General features: G+C 46.3%; 1 protein-coding gene across 3 annotated transcripts in view; it reads left to right on the top strand.

Annotated features, from left to right (window-relative positions):
• The window catches only part of LOC309371997 (cysteine-rich protein 2), a 48758-nt gene extending 34748 nt beyond the window's left edge, over window positions 1–14010 (top strand). For all 3 annotated transcript variants that reach the window (XM_081915193.1, XM_081915192.1, XM_081915191.1), the window contains exons 3-8: window positions 3549–3606; window positions 6249–6386; window positions 8130–8198; window positions 9565–9659; window positions 12310–12367; window positions 12825–14010. In XM_081915193.1, coding sequence (XP_081771319.1) covers window positions 3549–3606; window positions 6249–6386; window positions 8130–8198; window positions 9565–9659; window positions 12310–12367; window positions 12825–12892 — 486 coding nt within the window. In that variant the 3' untranslated portion in view covers window positions 12893–14010. The remainder of the gene's footprint in view (window positions 1–3548; window positions 3607–6248; window positions 6387–8129; window positions 8199–9564; window positions 9660–12309; window positions 12368–12824) is intronic.
• The last annotated feature ends 7776 nt before the right edge of the window (window positions 14011–21786 follow it).

Genomic DNA, 21786 nt, shown 5'->3' with positions numbered 1-21786 from the left:
AAATTGTGGACAATTGACAAATTCTCATCTTCCATTTGTTATAAGCATATGAAAAGACACATGTAACATCTGAAAAGGCCCATGTCAAAAAATTGCTGCTTTACAGCATAATCTGTTATTGCTGAATTATTTGCTTTGTTCATCTGTTTATAAAACTTAATAAACACAGTTTAAAAAAGAGAGGAACAGGAAAGGTGCTGGTTTGCTGAAAGGTTATTCTGGTGCCCCAGGGCGATGAGGAGGCAGGGAGAGAACAAGCCTCTTTCTTCTCGCTGCAAGCTGCTGCTGCTACTGCTTGCCAGATGAGTAAAAGGAAGGATATTTGGCAGCTGGTGCAGACGGCTTTGGTAGGCCTGCCATAGGAAAGGCGGCGCTTTGTCCTGGATCTTAGGCAAGTCAATCAGATTTTTTGCCAGCTCAGATTTTGATGTGAGCTGGATAATTCAGTTGACTTCAAAAGCTTGCATTTGATATTTGATAATTTGATTTGATTTTTTAAAAAATGCTTTATTGATGTTTTTTTTTTAAAAAACTACACAACACAAAGTACCGGTAATCAACAGAAAGAAAAAAATAAACAAACATTCATTCCATAATTAGCGCTTGTTGTAGGTAAGTTTGTAGTTGGTTTCCACATGACCTCTGGTCCCTGCATTGTGGTTCCCAAATTACATTATTTTTACTACACACTAAGCTTTATCTCTTCTAGGTTATTTTGATAACATTGCTTTTATAAAGTTCTCTTGTTACACGCGGAAAGTCAATCCAGACCTGCCAACGGATTTATGTTTTTGCAGTGTTCTGTTAAATAAACTGTATAAATCTCACTCTCTATTAAATTTTTGATCAGTGACATCTCAAAACCTTGCTGATAGTCTGGCTAGTTCTGCATATTCAAAATATAGTCTGGCTCCCCACAAGATCTCAGGGACGGTAGACTGGCCCCCTGATGAAAAAGTTTGCTGATGCCTGCTCTAACTCTTTTACAGTTTCCCCATATGTGGATTATTGAGCCTTCTGCCTCCCTGCATTTCCAACAGGTGTTTGGCCTAGATTTAAACATTCTGGCCAGTTTGACAGGTGTTAAATACCACCTGTAGAGCGTTTTCATGCAATTTTTCTTTTAAATCATAACATGCAGTGAATTTTAAATTTTTCCTCCCCAGCCGCTCCCATGATTCCATTTGAATATTATAGCCAAAGTCCCTGGCCCACTGCACAATTACGGATTTCACTTCTTCCTCCTTGTCCTCCCAGTCAAGGAGGAGCCTATACATTTTGGAGAATAAAGGTAAAGGGACCCCTGACCATTAGGTCCAGTCTTGGCCGACTCTGGGGTTGCGGCGCTCATCTCGCTTTATTGGCCGAGGGAGCCGGCTTACAGCTTCCGGGTCACGTGGCCAGCATGACTAAGCCACGTTAGCGAAGTTCGTAACCCTAAGCATTTGTAACCTGAGGTACCACTGTATAATGATTTCCTAATCACATGGTTTGAGAAACATTTATGCACTTTGGCCTTCTCATAACCTAGATAAGCATGCCAGCCGTATCTATTATCGAACCCTTCTAGGTCCAGTCTTTTTTAATGTCATCCACTCGTGTATCCTGGAAAGGCAAGCTGCTTCATGAGACAGTTTCAGATCCGGAACTGCAAACCCTCCCCTTTCTTTTATATCGATTAATAATTTATATCGATTAATAATTTTAATAGGTTTTCTGCCATTCCAATAATAATAGTAATAATTTTTATTTATACCCCGCCCTCCCCAGGCTGGGCTCAGGGCAGCTAACAAGCAATAATAAAAACAAGTTGAATGAATACAACTTAAAAACAAGATTAAAATACAACATTAAAATATTGAAACATTAAAATGCAGCCTCATCATAGGAGGAGAAAAGGAAAACGGAAAAAGAAAGAGGGGGAGGGAATCAAAGTGGCTCCAAGCCAAAGGCCAGGCGGAACAACTCTGTCTTACAGGCCCTGCGGAAAGAAATCAGATCCTGCAGGGCCCTGGTCTCATGAGGCAGAGCGTTCCACCAGGCCGGAGCCAGAGTTGAAAAGGCCCTGGCTCTGGTTGAAGCCAATCTGACTTCCTTAGGGCCTGGGACCACTAGGGTGTTGCTATTTATGGACCTTGAGGCTCTCTGTGGGGCTTTAAAGCAGCGTCTTTAAAGCAGCGCCTTAAATCTGACCCTGTACTCCACCGGGAGCCAGTGCAGTTTGAAAAGCACTGGGTGAAGATGCTCCCATGGCAGAGACCCCGTGAGGAGCCTCGCTGCAGCATTCTGCACCCGCTGGAGTTCCTGGGACAGCTTCAAGGGCAGCCCCGCATAGAGCAAATTACAGTGGTCAAGCCTGGAAATGCCAGTTGCATGGATCACTGTGGCCAGGTCGGGGAATAATAAATCTTAATATATCCTTCTGACAATCTTTGAAGCAGCTCGCTGTTCCTATAACCGGGATGAGTTGAAACAAAAAGATCATTTTTGGAAGCACACTCATTTTTATCGTGGAAATTCTTCCCCAAAAGGAGATATTTAGCCTGTACCAGATTTCCAGTTTGTTTTTTATCTCCTTCCAGATGCTGGCATAATTACCCTGAAATAAAATTGGTGTTCTTCACTGTGAGCCATATGCCCAGATATTTAACTTTTTTGCTAATTTCCGGATCACAGAACTCGTGTATTTCACTTTTTTCCTGGGCTTCCATATTTTTTGACCAATAATTTGACTCGAACTGAAGGATACCAAACAGTCTCCCAGCCGCTTGTTGGCTTTTGCCACACTAGTTTTTACTCTGAATATTTTTTCAGTTCCCTTAAGTATTTTGCCTTCTTGTAGCTCTAACCACTTGGCTAGCTCCTTAATAATTTGCTCATCTATAATCTCTTCGGTCTCTTAGGGGATACCTCTCAATCTCAGAGTCAACTCAATTAATTTGGCGTTTTGGTCGATTTTATTTCCCATCCTTTCAAGTTTGTCATCTATTATTTTGGTATTCTCATTCATATCTTTTTTCATCTCTAATATGTCTCACTTGCTTCTCATTTGAGGTGAGATGCTTTTTGAGCCCCCATGTGCCCTTCTCCTTCATGTTTGGCTAGTACCAGCAACTCTTCTGGGAACTGGAACGGCCTTTCTCTTTTGAAGTCCACAGGAGTTAGAACTCCTTGTTCTCATCACTACTGTCTATATGTGTGGGGTTTTTTGTTCTTTTTGCCATGCCTTTGCTCTAATTTTGTGATTTTCTAAATATCCCTGAAAACTGTGTGCGTATTTTATGTTCTCAGTATCTTTTAAAAATATTGATGTATTGTTTTTAAATTTTACAACAAGCACTTTGTGAGTGGATGGCAAATTTAGAATCTCAAATAAAATAACAAAACCTTTTGGCATCTCCAGATTCTTTATAGACTCAATTCACATGAAATAGTCAATGCCCTCCCTTTATGATTTAGTGATTTATCAGCCTTCAGTGAATAATTGTTTGAAACTAATAATCTTTTCTTAACACTGGCTAATCTAACAGTTGCCATTTCTGTCTTAGCACGATGGAAAGCCGTATTGTCACAAACCCTGTTATGCAACATTATTTGGACCAAAAGGTAGGTTTGACCGTTTCAACTCCAGACACAAATGCTGATCTCTCTCTCTCTCTCTCTCTCTCTCTCTCTCTCTCTCTCTCTCTCTCTCTTACCTTCTCATCACTTTTGAGTTTATATAATGTCTGTCTTCACATATCTCTGGTGTGGCACACCTTGTGGTTTGAGGTGTGCTCTATTTTAAATAGGAGCAACTTTGAGCAGAGCAAAACATTACATGTAAACTTGTGGAACAGAGAAGTGCTGAGGTGGATGTTCCACTCTTTCCCTGCTACAACTACCCAAGTCCTATTCCCCCACCCCCAGGTTTCTGCCTCATGAATGAAATAAGAAGTGAAAAATACTGCATGCTTTTGATTATTATCCCAGAGGCAGGGATGCTCTTAAGACAATGACTAAACCAGCCTCCTTAATAACAACGTGGTCTGGCCCTCAGGCAACTCCTCCCCATGCCTGGGATCACTGGGGTCAGGTGTCCCAGTGCAACCCCCGTAGTGGAACCAGCTCCAGCCATTCTCTTGGCTAGGGCCCACTCCCAAGGCAGCTCTGACCTTCTCCCCTTAAAAACAGATTAACTTATACAAACTACAAAATAAACCAATAGGAAATAATGAAAACATGAAATGCATGTTAACATTTGCTTTTAGGGGACTTCCTTGGGTTGAGCTTGAGCTCTTATGATGAAATCCCCTAACATGTTACTGGATAGTGACAGCATCTGCATTACTAAACTCTGGCTTTCTAAGATAAGGGAACAAGGGAGGCCTTTAGGTCGGATGTTCAGATCCTTAGTAGCACAGGCTCTCAACAATACAGTGGTGCCTCGCAAGACGAAATTAATTCGTTCCGCAAGTCTCTTCGTCTTGCGAGTTTTTCGTCTTGCGATGCACGGTTTTCCATAGGAATGCATTGAAAATCAATTAATGCGTTCCTATGGAAACCGCCTTCCCCCGACCTCTTCTGGCGGGCGGCATTTTAAAATCGCCCGGGACAGCGGAGGACTTCTCCGCTGTCCGGGGCGATTTAAAAGCCCCTGGGAAGGCAGGCAGGGGGAACAAAGACTTTTGCCCCCCCCCCCCCGCCTGCCTTCAGAAAAGGTCCAGGAGAGGCGCGGACCTCTCCGCAAGGAGCGCGCTCCTTGCGGAGAGTTGCAAGCGCGCCCAGGCTTTCCCGCCCCGCCGCCGGGCTTCGGGACATCGTTCCGATGCCGGGCGGCGGGGGGAGGCTTTCTCGCCCCGTCGCCCGGCATCGGGACGATGCCCCGAAGCCGGGCGGCGGGGAAAGGCTTTCTCGCCCCGTCGCCCGGCATCGGGACATGGTTCCGATGCCAGGCGGCGGGGGGAGGCTTTCTCGCCCCGTCGCCCAGCATCGGGACATGGTTCCGATGCCAGGCGGCGGGGGGAGGCTTTCTCGCCCCGTCGCCCGGCATCGGGACGATGCCCCGAAGCCGGGCGGCGGGGGGAGGCTTTCCCGCCCCGTCGCCCGGCATCGGGACGATGCCCCGAAGCCGGGCGGCGGGGGGAGGCTTTCCCGCCCCGCCGCCCGGCATCGGGACATGGTTCCGATGCCAGGCGGCGGGGGGAGGCTTTCTCGCCCCGTCGCCCGGCATCGGGACGATGCCCCGAAGCCGGGCGGCGGGGGGAGGCTTTCTCGCCCCGTCGCCCGGCATCGGGACGATGCCCCGATGCCGGGCGGCGGGGGGAGGCTTCAAAAGCCGTCCGGGGGCTTTTAAATCGCCCCGGACAGTCCCGGGGCGATTTAAAAGCCCCCGTTAGGCAGGCAGGGGGGGCAAAGACTTTTGCCCCCCGCCCACCTTGGGAAGAGGTCCAGGACCTCTTCCCAAGGCGGGCGGGGGGGCAAAAGTCTTTGCCCCCCCTGCCTGCCTTCAAAAGCCGTCCGGGATAGCGGGAAGCGCTTCCCTGCTATCCCGGACCGCTTTTAAAATGCTGGCGGTGGGGAGCAAAGCCTTTCGCCCCCGCCGGCCTTCCTGGACCTCTTCTGAAGTCCGGAGGGGGGAAAAAGGCTTTGCTCCCCACCGCCAGCATTTAAAAAAAGGTCCCCGAGATTTCCCTATGGGCTTTCGTCTTGCGATGCAAGCCCATAGGGAAAATCGTCTAGCGAAGCGTCGCAAAACCCGAAAAACCCTTTCGTCTTGCGGGTTTTTCGTCTTGCGAGGCATTCGTCTTGCGGGGCACCACTGTATCTTGATTACTTTTGAAAACACCCCTCTAACACAGACAGTGCTGCTGGGTCCAAAACTTTGAAAGCACTGGGGACAGAGTAAGGGCTGGCGCTCACTGGGAGAGCACATAATTTTGTAGGCAGCTTCAACTCACTATGTAAGACTGCGAAAGACCCCTGTCTGAACATCCTGAAGAGCTGTCTTCAAGTCAGTATGCTAAGCCATAGGGACCAGTAGTCTGACTCAGTTATGAAGCTGCTGGCTCCCTGTATGTTCTGATGCTGGTTTTAGCTGGCTGGGCTAGGCTGAGGAACCTTTTTGCCCATTGCTGCAACCAGGAACATGGTCCAGATGGGAAGGTGTTTATGGCTTCCCTCAAATACATAGACATGGCTGTGGAGAACGGGAAAGCAATTCTTTTGGGGCAGAAAGCCCTTCTGACCTCTCCTGCTCCATTTTCCAGGTGTGAACATTGGAGGGGCAGGATCCTACATCTATGATAAGCCCCAAACTGAAGGGCAAGTGGCACCAGGTCCTATCGAGCACATATCCAAAGTGGAAGAAAAGAAAGCAAGCGCAGCACCCAAGGGACCCAGCAAAGGTGAGCATTGAGTCCCAGAAAAGGCAGCTGGCCCAGGAAGCAGGAGAAGGGGTGCTGCGAGGGCGTTGGGGTTGTGGCAGGCAACAGCCTAGGCACGTCTGCGTCTTCCATTCCCTACTGAGCAATTGGGAGACTCTGTGGTTGGCTCAGAGTCTGAAAACTAGCTTGCTATCCATTTTTGTTGCTCCTTGCATACTCAGTGCTGTGTGTATGTTGCAGTTCCACAGAAATGGAGAAAATTTCCATACATTTTAGGTCCAGGTAACCTGAAAAGCCATGTTCCCTCATAAGAACCTGTCTGGGTTCTCAGATCTTTGGGGGAGGCCCTTGTCTTGTCTCGGTCCCTCTCACCCTCATAGGCACACTGGGTGGTGAGGCAGGACAGGGCCTTTTTGGTGGTGGCTGCTCACAAACTTGGAACTTGCTTCCTAGAGAAGATAGACTGGTTCCCACTTTGTTGTTCTTCTGCTAACTGGTGAAGACTGTCTTGTTCCAACAGGCTTTGGAAACTGGCTGTTTAGAAGGAAAGGGTGGGTGCTGTGCTGTGTTGTGCTGTGCTGTGCTGTGCTGTGCTGTTTTTTATTGTGAATATCTGTGTGTTTTAATAGTAGAGAGAGAAAGAGAAAAGTGACATTTCAAATTGCAAGGTACAAGAGGGTTTGTTTCTTTATTGCCTGGTGCAGTAGTTCAGTACATTTGTCAAGTGATGCTCTGAGCTCCAAGCACCCATTGAAACCTGCAGACAGCGGCAGGTAAGAACTGTCTTGACTGGAAGCTGCCTGGCTTAAGGTGGGCAGAAACTGACCAGTGAGACATGATGTTCTCTCCCACCAATGAAGGCAACCTGTAGCACTTGAACCTTACGCCAATCAGGTTGAGCTTCTGCTGCCTCCTACGTTCTTTTTGCTGCATTAGCAGCACCAAAGTGACCTCCCTGCAGCACAAGTGTGGAGGTCCAGGGCTGCCCAGATAAGGAGGGCTGCCCCCTCTCGGCCTCACTGGCTGACATGGACCAGAGGAAAGCAGAGCAAGACATTTGGCACCAGCTTGGCTGCAGGAGTTGCCAGAAGGAGGCGTACAGTGTGCCATCTGACCATCTTAAGGACTCAATTCTGGATTTATTTAGGGTTTACTCCTTAGCCTTTTCTTCTCCCAAAGATACCCCACAACGCAGCAGAGGGTTAGTATCAGAGTTTTCTGTCTCCTGGATGGGCTCCCTTTCCAGGGTGACAAGCCGCATCTGCCCCTCACTTATGTCCACAGCACGGGCAGAAACCGCCTTCTTTACCATTGGACCCACTCTTGTCCGCTTAGTCTGCCAGAGCCTGTATTTGGGTCCTTCACCTGGTTAAGCCGGGCAGTCAATATCGTTTCCTGGGGTGCGGCTGCTGTCACATGCTGGCAGCTTCTCGGAGCCACAGGCGAGATTTCTCACTGTGTCAGCTATAGGAGAGCAGAGACACCCCTTGTGCATCGACTTCCTAGACCTGACAAAGGCCTTTGACCTCATCAGCCAAAAATGACTCTTCACACAGCTCCACAAGAGAGGATGTCTACCTCAGTGCCACAAGATGATTGTGTCCTTCCAGGAGAATAGGTGTGGTGTTGTCCAGTATGATGGCTCCTCCTTGGAAGCTGTATTCAGAGCTGGTTGGCTGAAGAGGATCAAGGTCTGTCAGATCCAGTTATTGAGGTTGGAGCTGAGCATTTTGGAGAATTCATGCCTTCCCATTTGTGTTTCAGCTACCAGCATTACCACCTTCACTGGGGAGCCAAACATCTGCCCACGCTGCTCTAAGAAGGTCTACTTTGGTGAGTATTGGCCTGTCCTGCAACTGCCCCACCTTAGCTTCGAAAATACAGTGAAATGTTGCAGCTGGATGAAACCAGCGTCACCAAGCCAGAAATGGTCATGGCCTGGAATGGCAGATAACATTTGATTTTTCAAAAAAGGAATATATCATCTCTAGCAGACAAGCAAGCTCCGATAAGAAGTAATTGACTCTCTGGCAGTTCTATGTAGGTATATTTACAAAAAGACACATCCAGACCCCAGCTTCTCGCCTGTTCGCATTTACGTTTGTTGGTCAGTCTGAAATCTCGCCCCTCCCACAACAGGAAGGATGCCAGGCTCCTGCCTTTCCCCTCTTGCTCTTCCGTTGCCTTCTGATTTTATCCAAACACCTGGATTGAGGACTGAGAGGCTGACCTCCCCCCTCCTGCTCACTCTCACTCAACCCAGACTCAGACCTCTGCTTATCTGCTGATTGCCTAGCAACGCTTTGACTGCTTTCCAACTCTTTCTCTCCTTAAGAACTAATAGAGTCTTCTCCAAAAAGGGAGGTTGAACTCCCTTTCTTGATTCTGACAGGCAGTTATCTGCAAAGTTGGTCCCTAGTTCAATCTCTGAGCCTAACTCATCCCCTGCACTCTGGGGGGCTATGTTCCTGACATCCTGATTTCATAGTACACACCAAGTTCTACCTTGGCCTATAGAGTTGTGGCAGAGCAAAGAATGGCCAAATGGAGCAAGTTCCACCAGGTCTGTTCTTGGAAGTTTTTGGCAGAGAACTGATCAGTCCAGTGACTGGCTACAATTTCTAGATTTATACTTAAGTAGCATGCTCACACTGTTAGAAAAGTGGGGCAATTTCTAATGGGACTATTGATGTGCATAAGGGGATGGAATTCCTGCTGACCCTTGTACACAGGACTGAACGGAACAAAGTAACAAGGATTCTGCACCTAGAAAAGTTGAATTCTGTGCCCTATATAAATCATAAAGATTTGCATTGCTGTATGCAGTATCTATTCTGCTTCTGCGAGGGGCAAGAAGCTATGAAGAGCACTGTGGCTTCATCTCTCAGTCCATGGAACTGCGCCTCCTTCTAGCTTTGGGGATTTTGCCCTAAATGAGCAAGCCTTTCATTTCACCCAGACTGGGTGGAAACTTGCTTTAAAGGAAAAGGGGAGCTGAGATTCTGAGGATGCGGAATTGTGGCCAGAATGTTGCATTGAGATTCTTGTGTCAAACCCTTCCGGCACTGCTTTGGATGTGGTTTGTCTGATCTCTGGAGGGTTTTTTTGTCTGATGGTTTTCTGTGAGGCACAAGTGGCATAAGTTGCCATGAGGACAGATTGACTTGCAAATTCGCATGCCACTTCTTGTCTGTTCTAGCTGAGAAGGTGACTTCACTGGGCAAGGACTGGCACCGCCCCTGCCTGCGCTGTGAGCGCTGTGGAAAGACTCTGATCCCCGGAGGCCACGCTGAGGTAAGGCTTGGGTGCAAACGCTGCATTCTAACACAGGTGTCTCCGGGTTGGGCAGATATTTTGCACATTTAAAAGACATGTAGTGCTTGATAAAATTGTCACAAAGTGAATTCTTTTCTGAATGGCTTTCTCCTTATGTAGAAGTAATATTGGTGAAGGATACTGAGAAAACACTGCCCCCCTCCCCGCACATCAATCCAATAGAATCTCTCTCTATGTGCATTTTCTTATGGAGATTTTCCTACTCTAAGGGATAGGTGTTGTTTTCAATTCATAAAAGGTTGTACACTACAAATTTCAAACCACTCACCATAATAGCAACACAGTCACTAGCAATGCATTGTTAGGGGTCATGGTTTTAGTAAAAACACAGAAGCATTTGCCTGTGAGAATGCCACCAGAAGTTTGGGAAATGGCTTACAACCTGAGGATTGGGTTAATGACATGCTTTGAGATAAGCAGGTACACACAAAATGTATCCTGGAGTGATCTATGGTTTTGAGCAACTTCACATGTGCACTTCCAAAATATCATGGTTGTGAAAGCCCTCTGAGAATCGGTAAAAACCATTAACAAGAAATGCTTGTTACATAAAGATAATGAGGAAGAGCCTCTGATTAACTGACTTTTACCAGTGGCAGGTTAATGTGGCATTGGTTTATTCCAAACTTAGTTGTGAAGAGCTTACACAGTATGTATCAGTCCAGTTTAGAGAGGGGTTTTGCTTACCTTTCAGAAAAGGTCCACTCCATCTCCTCTGACATTGGAGTCATCCTGCCTTAATGACTGTGACTTCTCATAGTGTACTTCTAGTCCCTGTGACCTGCACAGGGTCTGCTCTGGAATATTAAACACTCCCTCCTGTTTTAGGTTCTCTTGAGCCACTTCATACAGTTGTTGTGGATTCCCAGCATACACTTCCAGAGCCAGATAACATTTATATGTTCTTCATGTGTGTAAAGTGCTTTTTTGACATAGCATTTCATCTTCTAGAAGGAAAAATGCAATGTGAGAACTGTCAGAAGTTATAAACCTAGAGGCAGACTGAACCTTGTATGTTTAGCTGCCTGTTTGCTAACTGATACAGCAATTTGATGATGAGCCCTGCTTTGTAGCCAGAAATCCTGGCTGCAGCTCTTCCCCTATGAACTCAAGTTGGTTTTGGCATGCACAGCTTCCTCTGCTACTGCTCTGAAAAGCAAACAAGCTGCATTCTTCTGTGTCCAAAGAGCAGCTGTATGTATGCAAAAGGAGCAAGCAAAGAAGGGCCCAGGTGCCCCACAGCATCTGAGACGTTGACCTGGGGGTCTCTCGGGGTTTGGCTTTGTCCTCTTTGCTATTTACCATTTATATGAAACTGCTGGGAGAGTTTGGGAGTTTGGTATCTCCGGTATACTGATGACACCCAGCTCTATTTCTCCTTTTTCAGCTTTCCAAGGAAGTGTCTTAGTTCTAAACTGGTGTCTGTCATCAGTAGTGGACTGAATGAGGGTGAACAAATTGAAACTTAATCCAGACAAGACAGAGGTGCTCTTGGTCACTGTGAAGGCAGAACAGACAATAGGAAGCCTGTGCTGGATGGGGCCACCACCCCCCTGAAAACACCAGTTTGCATTTTGTGTGTGCTCCTGGACTCAGCCCTGAGTGTGGAAGCCCAGGTCTCTGAGGTGGCTGGAAGTGCAGTGGCAGAGTTAGTTGCCAGGTGTGCCTCTTTGTGGAGATCTTGGCTTGGGCCACTGTGATACACGCCGTAGTTAGATCCTGTTTGGGTTCTTGTAATGAGTTCCACGTGAAAATGAGTTCCTATGAAAACGGTTCAGAAGCTCCAACTGGAGCTGCCTGTTTTAAAGGAAATGACTGTGATTTAAAAAAAAAATTGTAATTATCTGTATGTTAATTACCCCCGCCCCCGGTGTTTTTAGCTGTTTCTGTTTTATCTGTATGCCTCCTTGAATTCATGTTAAGGAGAAAGGCAGAATATAAATAAATAGAATAGGAGGGGGAAATTGCAGTTCTGCACTGTTCCTAGTGGCTATACACACTGTACATTTAAATCTCATTCTGTCTCCAAAGGATTCTGGGCAATGCAGTTTACCCCTGACAGTTACCAGTCCCAGAATCCATAACAAACCACAGTACCTAGAATTGTTTGAAGGGGAAACGTGTTTCAAATGGGCTATGAAGGCATAATGTAGACACAACCAGAGAGTTCCAGCTCTGGATGCGAAAGCTCCCATGTTGTTCAGGCACAGGATACCACTGCTTCATATTAATGGCTTTGGCCTATGAGATCTCAGACATGCAGAATCCTTGGGTACCAGCCACAAGAGAGGCAGGCCCAAGCCTTTTGGGTTGCCCTTGTCCTTAGGCACAAGGTCATTTCCAGGCAGGGAGATTCAGCATTTCACTATGATCGGTGCCACACGGGCCAAGTTGGATCCTTGGCCAGCATCTGCTTTTGGGAGGGGTCTTTGAGAAAGACCCCTGCCTCTCCCTTCCCCCAGCACTTCCACACATACCTGTTACTGGCCAGTAGGAAAGGCTCCTTGGTCATGCAATAGTTAGCCATCCAAATAAGCCTTCCAGTGGTGGAGAGACTAGTCTTATGGTTTACAGCAATGTATTTCTCTCCCATTTTCCTTCCCTCCAGCATGATGGACAGCCTTATTGCCACAAGCCATGCTATGGGATCCTCTTTGGACCAAAAGGTGAGTCTGATATTGGGACAGATGGATTTTCTAGAACTCGGTTGTTAAACAAGAGACAAGAAGGTTAGCAGGCCTGACATAAACTGATGTAGTAAGAGATAATTAAAAGAAAATACAATGAGAAGATAACAACAACAACAACAATAATAATAGATACCAGTTTGATCTCAAACTTAAACACCATTGCCCACGTACATGGAGTATTTTTGAAGTTAGTCAGTGCTGTGCTGTGTCCCCAAACAGAGAGAGGCTTTCTTTCTCACATGGGATGGCAGTTACAAGTCAGATCTGCGTACTCCTCTTGGTCCAAGTGGGAGGAGCAACACCATTTGAAGCAGAAAAGAAAGTTAGCACAGAAAGTTGTGCATTCTGCTTTCCTCTTCTGCCTGCTGGGTGTTAACTGGGCCTCTCTGCTTTCAACCATCTTCCTCCATTGATGCTTCTGCTGTTTTTGCAGGTGTGAACACAGGTGCCGTCGGAAGTTACATCTATGATCAAGACTCTGAAGCAAAAGACCAGCCTTGAGAGCTTCTTCTCTCCAACTCCGCTTCCTGCTCAGCCCACTTCCACTCCGTTCTCTTAGACTAATCTCCATGTGTGTTTAGATGTAGTGAAATCAACTCCTGGCTTGGCCCTGTGACAAGAGCGGATGACGTAGCTGTGCTTGCCCTGCTGTCTCCTCCCTGGGTCAGGCTGGCGTTCTATTCCCTCCTCTGTTTTTATAACAAAGGCTATGCTATAAAAGCACAGAGAGCCGCCTCTCTCCCCTGGGTCCTCCTTTACTTTTCCCTTCATCTGTCAAGTGTGTCCTGGGCAATGGCCTGAGCTGTCCTCACATGGCTGCTAGCGGTCACACAAACCAGGCTTTATTCCAGGGACGTTCTGCAGCCAACTATCGCTCCAGCTTAGTGTGGGTCATTTAATGGCTGCCTGCCTAGAGAGGGTAGGACAAGCTGAGCAAAGCAGGGGATTTGCTTCATTTTTTGAGCCATCTTCTTCTGGGGCTGCTGGTATAGCATCTAGATTCCAAACAGCCCCAGATATCGTCTAGCAGGCAAAGACTCAGCCATCCTGGGAGCAAATGCAGCAGCTGGCTCCATCTGCCGGCTGACCTGGACTCCTGCATGCTTGGCCAGAGCTGTCTTGCTCCCACTAGAAATCTCATCTCTGGACGGAATCTGTGGGCTTGTGAGCCCAGGAGAGGGCTTTTGTCATGACTTGGGAGAGGAGGTGAAGGCCTTTGGAGACCTGTGTAGGCCATCTGCCAAAGGATGTATTTGTCCCTTTTTGGCTGATAAGTTTAAATGTGAGGGGTACATTGTGTCTGTTGCTGTGGGGGTGGGGAAGGAGGGGACTCTGGTTACTTGCAAAGTGTCCCATTGTGGGTGTGCCCCCCTAAGTGTTTGAGGTTTATTCATAACTAGATAGTGATGTGCTTTTTGCTTTGGAGAATGGCTTGCCCTTTCCATAGCCTGGGCTATTAGCCAAAGACACAGCCAGCACCAGCCGCGGGGGGTTGGGGGTCAGAGGCTGAATTAATCAATCCGCTTTGCAAAGCCTGCACTACCCAAATTGCAGACCACCTTCTTTATCCCAAACTGCCTCGTCTAACTTTTGCTGACAATAAAGGCATTTGGCAAACAGTTTGTGCAGTTCAGCTGGAGCCTTTGTTTGTGTGGAGAGGGAGGGGCTTTTCATGCTAACCTTGAAACTGTTTTTTGCCTGGTGATGTTTTGTCCTGGCTCCCCTTCAACGGATGACAAAAAATGCAGTCTCATACCCAGAGAACCCTGAAGATTGCTATACACAAGGGCCTTTTCTTCTAAAAGTGTGAGGACAAAAAGTTGGCTCATTTGATTCCTGGGAGGAAATAAAACACTAATCAAACAAACCCTTAACTCCTAAAGTGTTTACTGCAAACAAGAAAAATTATTTTTCCATAAAGCCACCTGAATTTTAAAAATGAAACTATCATAATAGTATATTTCCCCCATCAGAGGGAGCTAGAAGAGCTAAGAGAACCACACAAAGTAGCCTTTTTCTGGGACTCCCGCTAGGTGGTGAAAGGATGGCTGTTAGAAAGCAGACAATCAATCCATTACACATTACCTGTTCATTCCTACGTCTTGGTTAAAATATTAACCTAACAGAAACAAAAGGAATGTGGGGGGGGGGGAGAGATCAACAGTTTATGGTATAAAACCATAAAGCTCCCCTTTAAAATAAAAATGTGGATTAGAAAATAAATACAATACAACAAAAGGTGTCTAAGAAAATCATGTCCTCCTTAAGAGTATTTTTTATTTTAAAAAAATTTAATTTAAAATTTAAAAATAAAATAAAAAGAGGGCTGGTTTAATCTTCCTCCTTACAAACAGAAATTTAGGGATGCTTCTCTCCAAAACACTGACACTGTATGGATTGCTCTCAAGTTGTTCGCAGGAGACAGAAAATGGGCACAAAGAAAAGACTATTGTAAAACCAACAAGGAGAAGAGAATTCCAGAATACAATCCTAGAGATGGGGTGGTCGTACTCTCAAAGGATTATTTGTCCACTAGAGGCAGATATAGATTTTCTGGGTCATCCACATCTCTTCACTCTGCTGCATAGACTTCATTTTTTAATAGAAGAAAAAGCAGCAGCTGCAGTCAAGACAGTCCAACCGGGCTGGAAGTCGGCAGAGACACCAGCTGAGAGCCTCCAGGAAAGAAGAAAAAGAGTTTGGATTTGATATCCCGCTTTATCACTACCCTAAGGAGTCTCAAAGCGGCTAACATTCTCCTTTCCCTTCCTCCCCCACATCGAACACTCTGTCAGGTGAGTGAGGCTGAGTGTGACTGGCCCAAGGTCACCCAGCAGCTGCATGTGGAGGAGCGGAGACGCGAACCCGGTTCCCCAGATTACGAGTCTATCGCTCTTAACCACTACACCACACTGGCTCTCGCTTTAGCCCTTTAGCTCTCGCTGTTCATCTTGGACTTGTCAGGTCAGGAAGCAGGGGCATGTGGGACAGGAAGGGCAGAGGCACAGCCTCACTTGCAGTGACCTCATTCCAGTCATTCTTCCCCACCAAGCAAGCTTTTGCTCAGTTTGCTCCAGGGTAAGCCAGCATCTGACAGATTGTGGGACAAGCATCACATTGCAGTTGCAGGCAGCAGTTCCACAGGCAACCCCACTGCAATCATTCTCTCCAGTCACCGCCTTGGATAGACAGCAGGGGGGAGGCTAGCAGAGAGATCTAGTTGCTCTACTCCAGAAATGCCTTCCCACCCAACAGCCACTCAGTGACCCTCTCCCACAGCCCATGTTACAGCCTGCAGTCCCACAGTGTATTCATTCTGTAGGTTACACTGGCATTTTAATCCTTGATAAAGTCCCAAATGGTCATGCTATTTGGGCAGGGCCAGCACAAGACATTTTGGCACCTGAAACGAACCCAAAATGGCACCCCTCTGCCTGCCAGGAAAAATCTACATCAGGAACAAGGGGAGAATAAAGATCTAGACTGGGGTCTGCTGCCCCTGTGGATCCTGCCAACTGAGGCAGTCGCCTCACCTTGCCTCATGAGTGGGCCGACTCTGCATGTATGAGAAGGTAGCAAGGCAATTTGAGTTACTGTTGCTGTGGGGAAAAGCAGAAAAGAGGCTGGCATTCAGCTGGCTAGCCAAATTCTCCTATGTCCCTCTGCCCATTAGATACTGTGAGACAAGTACCCTGCTCTCCTCAACTGTTATAAACTATAGAATTAGCAGTTTGACTAGAGCAAAGAACAGTCAAGCAGCAAACTCAGCATGATGTGAAAATTAAAAGTGCAAATATCAGAGCCCCAGAAAAAATATATTAAAACTATCCTCTTATAAGTTTACAGTGGAAAGACTCCCCTAAATTCCTGGATTTAGTGGGGAACCTGCAGTTTAAACCAGTTTTTCTGTGTCCAGAAAACTGCCTGGCAGAACAACAAGATTTAATCTCTAGATTGGCTCAGCCATTAACCCATTAAGCAGGCCGTTAATGGAGACTCACTTGCCAGACTGAAAATGAGGAAAGCCCCTCCCTGAGGGGAGAGATGGAGACAAAAGCCCAGAATTTCAGGAGGGAGGGGCAGAACTGCAGTACAGGATGAGGTAAGTGGACAGGCGAAAGGCACAACTTTTGCAGGCTGCCTAGGTGGGGGTGGGGGTTGGCAGAGCACGAGGCGGGGAGGCTGTTTTATGCTGCAGAGTGCACCAGATATGAAGTTTGGGGGTCTCTTGGAATGTGAGACTGCAGCAATGGGAGGAACAGGACTCTTGGGGTGTGAATGCTCTGCACTCACTCTATCTAGAGACAGATGGAGGGGCCAGGTGCTAGTCAGCTGTGCTACGCCACTGCATCTAGACACATATAACCTGTGTGTGTAAATCAACCCTAAATCATAAAGACACCAGACTCCTTGAGAGATCTGAAGGGTGGCAACATGAAAACGGGCCTTCTCTGCAGTGGCTCCCCATCTGTGGAATGCTCTCCCCAGGGAAGTTTGCCTGGCGCCTTCATTATACACCTTTAGGCGCCAGGCAAAAACATTCCTTTTTAACCAGGCCTTTGCTTGATAGATCAACATCCTATACCCTTTCAAAGGTGGCTCTTTTGGGGGGGGGGGGTTATTGAATTATTTTTATTTTTGATGTTATATATTGTGATTTTTATTGTGAACTGCCCTGAGACCTCCGGCTATAGGGCAGTATATAAAATCAATAACTGAATGAATGAATGTTGAACCTCTTTGTCCAACCTCCCTTGCCTTTTTTGGTGCTGCACCATATTGTTGACTCATGTTAAGCCTGTGGTCCACTAAAATCTGTAGATCCTTTTCACATGAACTACTGGCCAGCTAGTTGTCTTCCGTCTTATATGCTTTCTAAGTGCAGAACCTGCCATTTGTCCCTATTGAAATTCCTGTTAGTTTTTGACGAGTTCTCCTATCTGTTAAGATCATCTTGAATCCTGATTCTGTCTTCTGCAGCACTAGCTACCCGTCCCAGATGGGTGTTATCTGCAGATTGAAAGAGCATCCTCTCAATTCTTTCATCCATGTCATTTATAAACAAAAATGGGCCCAGGATAGAACCTTGCGGCTCTCCATGTGTCACTTTTTCCAAGGATGAAGAGGAACTGTTAGTGAGCATTAGTGGGTTTGATCAGTCAAACAGCTACAAATTCACCTAGTAGTTACCTTGTGCAACCCAAATTTCAGCAGTCCCTTTATCATGAGGGACTTTACCAAAAGCCTTAGTGCAGGGGTCTGCAACCCGCGGCTCCGGAGCCGCATGTGGCTCTTTTACACCTTTGCCGCGGCTCCGGGGTGGATACTAGCGAGGGGAAGAGGCGCATTGTGCGCCCCGACATTCCCCACTGCGGCGGGCGCTGTACTGGCTGTGACGTCGCATGGGGGCAGTGCGTGCGTTAGTCACGCACCGCCCCGATGTCACCTTCCCGCCCGCCCGCTACATTGTAAGGGGCATGTATGCTGGTCACTGTTTTGAAGGGGAGTGAAGAACACACACACACAAAAAAGGTAACTTGTTAATTTAACGTTTATTTCTATGAGGAGGAGTAATTCTGAGGGGTCAAAGAAATAATAAAAAAAAGTGACAAAAAAGTTATTTTTATAATGACGAGTTTTGCGACTCCCAGTTTTTTTTCCTTCGGAAACTGATCCAAGTGGCTCTTTTTGTCTTAAAGGTTGCAGACCCCTGCCTTAGTGAAATCAAGATACCTATGAAGCTTGTAACTCCATCAAAAAAAAGAAATGATATTCATCTGGCATGACTTATTTTTGAGAAACCCATGTTGGGTCTTAGTAATCACAGCATCTTTTTCTAAGTGCTCACAGACCAACTGTTGAACTATCTTTCCAGACACCAAAGTCAAGCTGACTGGTTGGTAGTTACCTAGGTCTCCCCGCCTCCACCCTGCTTTTGAAGATAGGGACATTGTCTGCCTCCAGTCTACAGGGACCTCACTTGTCCTAAAATTCTCAAAGGTTATAGACAGAGGTTCTGAGATTCCATCTGCAAGCTTCTTTAGAACCCTTGCTTACAGCTCATCAGGCCCTGGAGATCTGAATTCCTTTAAAGTAGCACCTCTTTTCCTTTCTTGGGCTGCAGCTCCCTCCTTACACCTTTTGTTCTCTTATCACCAGGTTGGGCATTGCTTTCCTTTGGAGTGAAGGCAGAAGCAACACAGGTGTTGAGCAGTTCCATCTTCTCTCTGTCACCCCATAGCATTTAAAACATAAACAGTTGTAAAAAATATATGCACATTCACAAAAAATGGAAGGTAATCAATGAAAAATACACAAAAGAACCCCCTCAATTAAAAAAAGTTTGTTTCTTTGTTGTTTTGTTGTCCATTTACTCAGTTAGAAGAGCTATTCATAGTTCATATGAGTTTTCACCATCCTAAATAAGTTGGTGTCATTTGCAAACCTACACAGTTCATATGACAGCATTATGGGGAATAACTTGGTGAATGTTGATTGTGGTGGAGGTGGGAGTTACCTGTTTGCTGTGGGAGTTACCGGTACCTGTTGCCATGTAGCTTTTGTTTCCAGTGACATTGTTTTTCTTTCTGCTTTGCTTCTGGGAGAGCTTAGGATCACAACAACCTCATGCTCACGCTGTGATTGCATAAAAGACCAGAAACAGACTCCAAACAAAAGGTTGGTTGCTGCACAGCTTCTAATACTCAAGCAAGAAATTTGAGTTTCAGCTTTCAAATACTGGCAGATACAGCCTACATGTCACCTGTGCAACATTTAGTTATATATTTTATAAATATATGTGTATACCGCAAAAAACAAAGCTGTTTACAAGAATAATACCATAAAACCTATAGAGAAATTAAAACAGATCACTGATTAGTTCATCGGTTTGTAAAATCCAGGCCGATTCCCTTCCACCTGGCTTTTGAATCTTCCTTTGCTGAATAGTTTTCTTTCCCTTTATAAAAGAAGTAGGGAGTGCATGTCAAAATTAGGACTAGTCAGTCGAGGACTCCCCCAGTGCTTTTGACTGTCTCCACTATGGGGGGCTAACAAAAGATAAGGCGTTCCCAAGAACCAGCAGATGTACTTCTGGAATGCTGCTTCGTGTACAAGGAATCCTGATTCTGTGCTGCACTTAACTGTCTGACAAGCCAGTCTGCTAAGGGAATTTTGCTTTGATGGCCAGCAGAAAGTAACACAGTTGCTCACGAAGTTAAACTCAAACTCTGAATTTTACCTGGGTAGAAACAAAAAATAAAAAAATGTCCAGTAGCACCTTAGAGACCAACTAAGTTTGTTCTGGGTATAAACTTTCATGTGCATTGTATAATTGCTCTGTTCAGGGGCACCAACCACTGGGGACAGAGCCCTTTTTGCCCCTCCTCATGTCCAAAGAAATCAGTGGGTGGGGAAGGAGGGTCAGAGCAGCCCCTGACAGTGTGGCAGCAGCAGCAGCAAGAGGAGGAGGAACAGCTGCCAGCCATTGAACCCACGCTGCTACGCTGCCAGCTGCCACCGCTGCATTCAGCTCTGCCCAATGTCCTGACATCACGCAAGGCGTCGCCATCGCCCTTTTGAGCTGGCGCCTCTGTCGCTGTTCAAGTGCTTTTCTAAAAGAAAAACAAAACTTAGTATGTGTGGGGAAAATAGAAACTTAGCTAGGGTTAAGAAATTAATTTAGCCTCCCTGCCTCCTGTGGGAGCGAATTCCAGTTTTAACCCTGCACTGTGTGAAGAAGCCCTTTCTTTTATCTGCCCTGAATCTCTGAACATTCAGCTTCATTGGATGTCCATGAGTTTTACTGTTATAGAGAAAAATTCTCTATCCACTTTCTCCATGCCTTGCATACTTGTATAAACTTCTATCATGTCACTTCTTGGGCACCTTTTATCTATACTAAAAAGTCCCAAATGCTGCGAACGAACTTCATAGGGGAGCGGCTCCCTTGATGATTTTCAATGCCCTTTTCTGAACACTTTCCAACTCCCACAATGCCCCTTTTTAGGGGAGTTAACCAGAACTGTGCACAGGAAGCCTTGCCTGGATCCAAAGAAGTTTAATACCGTGTAATATGTGGTCGTACTTTATTGCCCTACGTGAAGACAGATGGGTGGAGCCTCTTGATCTCAGCCATTGTTTTGGATTGAGCTTGGCTATGCAGAGAGCAGAGAGTTGACTGGCCAGAGAGCAGGAAACTGAAAGAAAAGTATCCAAGGCTCTCTCTGCAATAACATGTGGAAGGATGCATGGTACAGGAAAGGAAGAATATAGCTTTGAGGTTTTCGGACGAACTTTTTGTTTCCATAAAAATGCTTGCCATTTCACTTGATACAGCTGAGCCCTGACTGCTCTAATGAACCCGTCTCCATGTGATAAATGCCCCACATGCAGATACTGCCTTCAGGAAAGCACACACACCATAGGTGTGTGCAGCGGGGGGCGGGGGGCGGCACACACTAATTTAAAAAAAAGGATCTAGGGAAGCAGAGAGGTGCAGACAGAATAAAAAGGATGCTGAGGAACTCCCTCGTCCACAAGGCATAGATCCATTCCAGCTCCGGTCTGTTTCTATTTCATGGCTGTGTCTTCCACTGAGCTCCTCTGGCCATCCTCTGTGAGGATGAGGGGCTACTACTTTGTGGTGTGCAAGCAAAGAGGAACAGTCATTCAGCCACCAGCCTTTCAGATTTGCTCTGCCTCTGGCCAACTTGGCACAAGTATTTTTCTCTGCAGGAAAAATCTCCTGTTTTGACTTCCCAACAACTCTTGGTTGTTTGCTAACTTTTTGTCTCTTTACCTCTTCCTTGTCCTTATTTGTTTGTCTTGCTATTTTCTCCCTTCTCTCATTGACATAAATTGATCCATCCATGGGTGCACACCTCAACTAAATTTGATGGGCCACATCTATGATACACAAACAGAACACAAGATCCTGTCATTCATCTCATGACAGCATGTCTACTTTAGCCCTCATCAGGCTGCTGGGAGGGGAGAAAATAGTTCAGCTGGTGGTGACTGTATATAAAGATGTATTTAATACTAGTGGTAAAATTGAGCAGAGCTTGTGTCCATCAGATTGAGGGCAACCAGCTGCCCCCGCAGGATGCTTCATGGGAGCCAAGCAGCTATTATGGGAAGGAACTCCAACACTCAAAGGACGAAGCTCTAACTTTTCTTTTTGTGGAGACAAGGTAAGACAAAAATGCTGAGCTGAAGTTACAGGAATTCCACCCAAAATCTGTTTTATGCTGGGTTACTTCAGCATGTAAGAACAACCAGCAGTGTAGCTGTTCTATTAACATACATATGGCAATGGAGGCAAGAGTCCCACTCTCCTTCCTTAGCCTCAACTTGTTCCTGTGCCAGCCAATGACATATTACTGATTCAGACA

Source organism: Podarcis melisellensis, assembly GCF_964234715.1.
Source record: "Podarcis melisellensis genome assembly, chromosome: 6".
Classification (NCBI taxonomy): Eukaryota; Metazoa; Chordata; class Lepidosauria; order Squamata; family Lacertidae; genus Podarcis; species Podarcis melisellensis.
The sequence above is the reverse complement of the archived record's forward strand: the minus strand, read 5'-3'. Positions and strand labels throughout refer to the sequence as shown.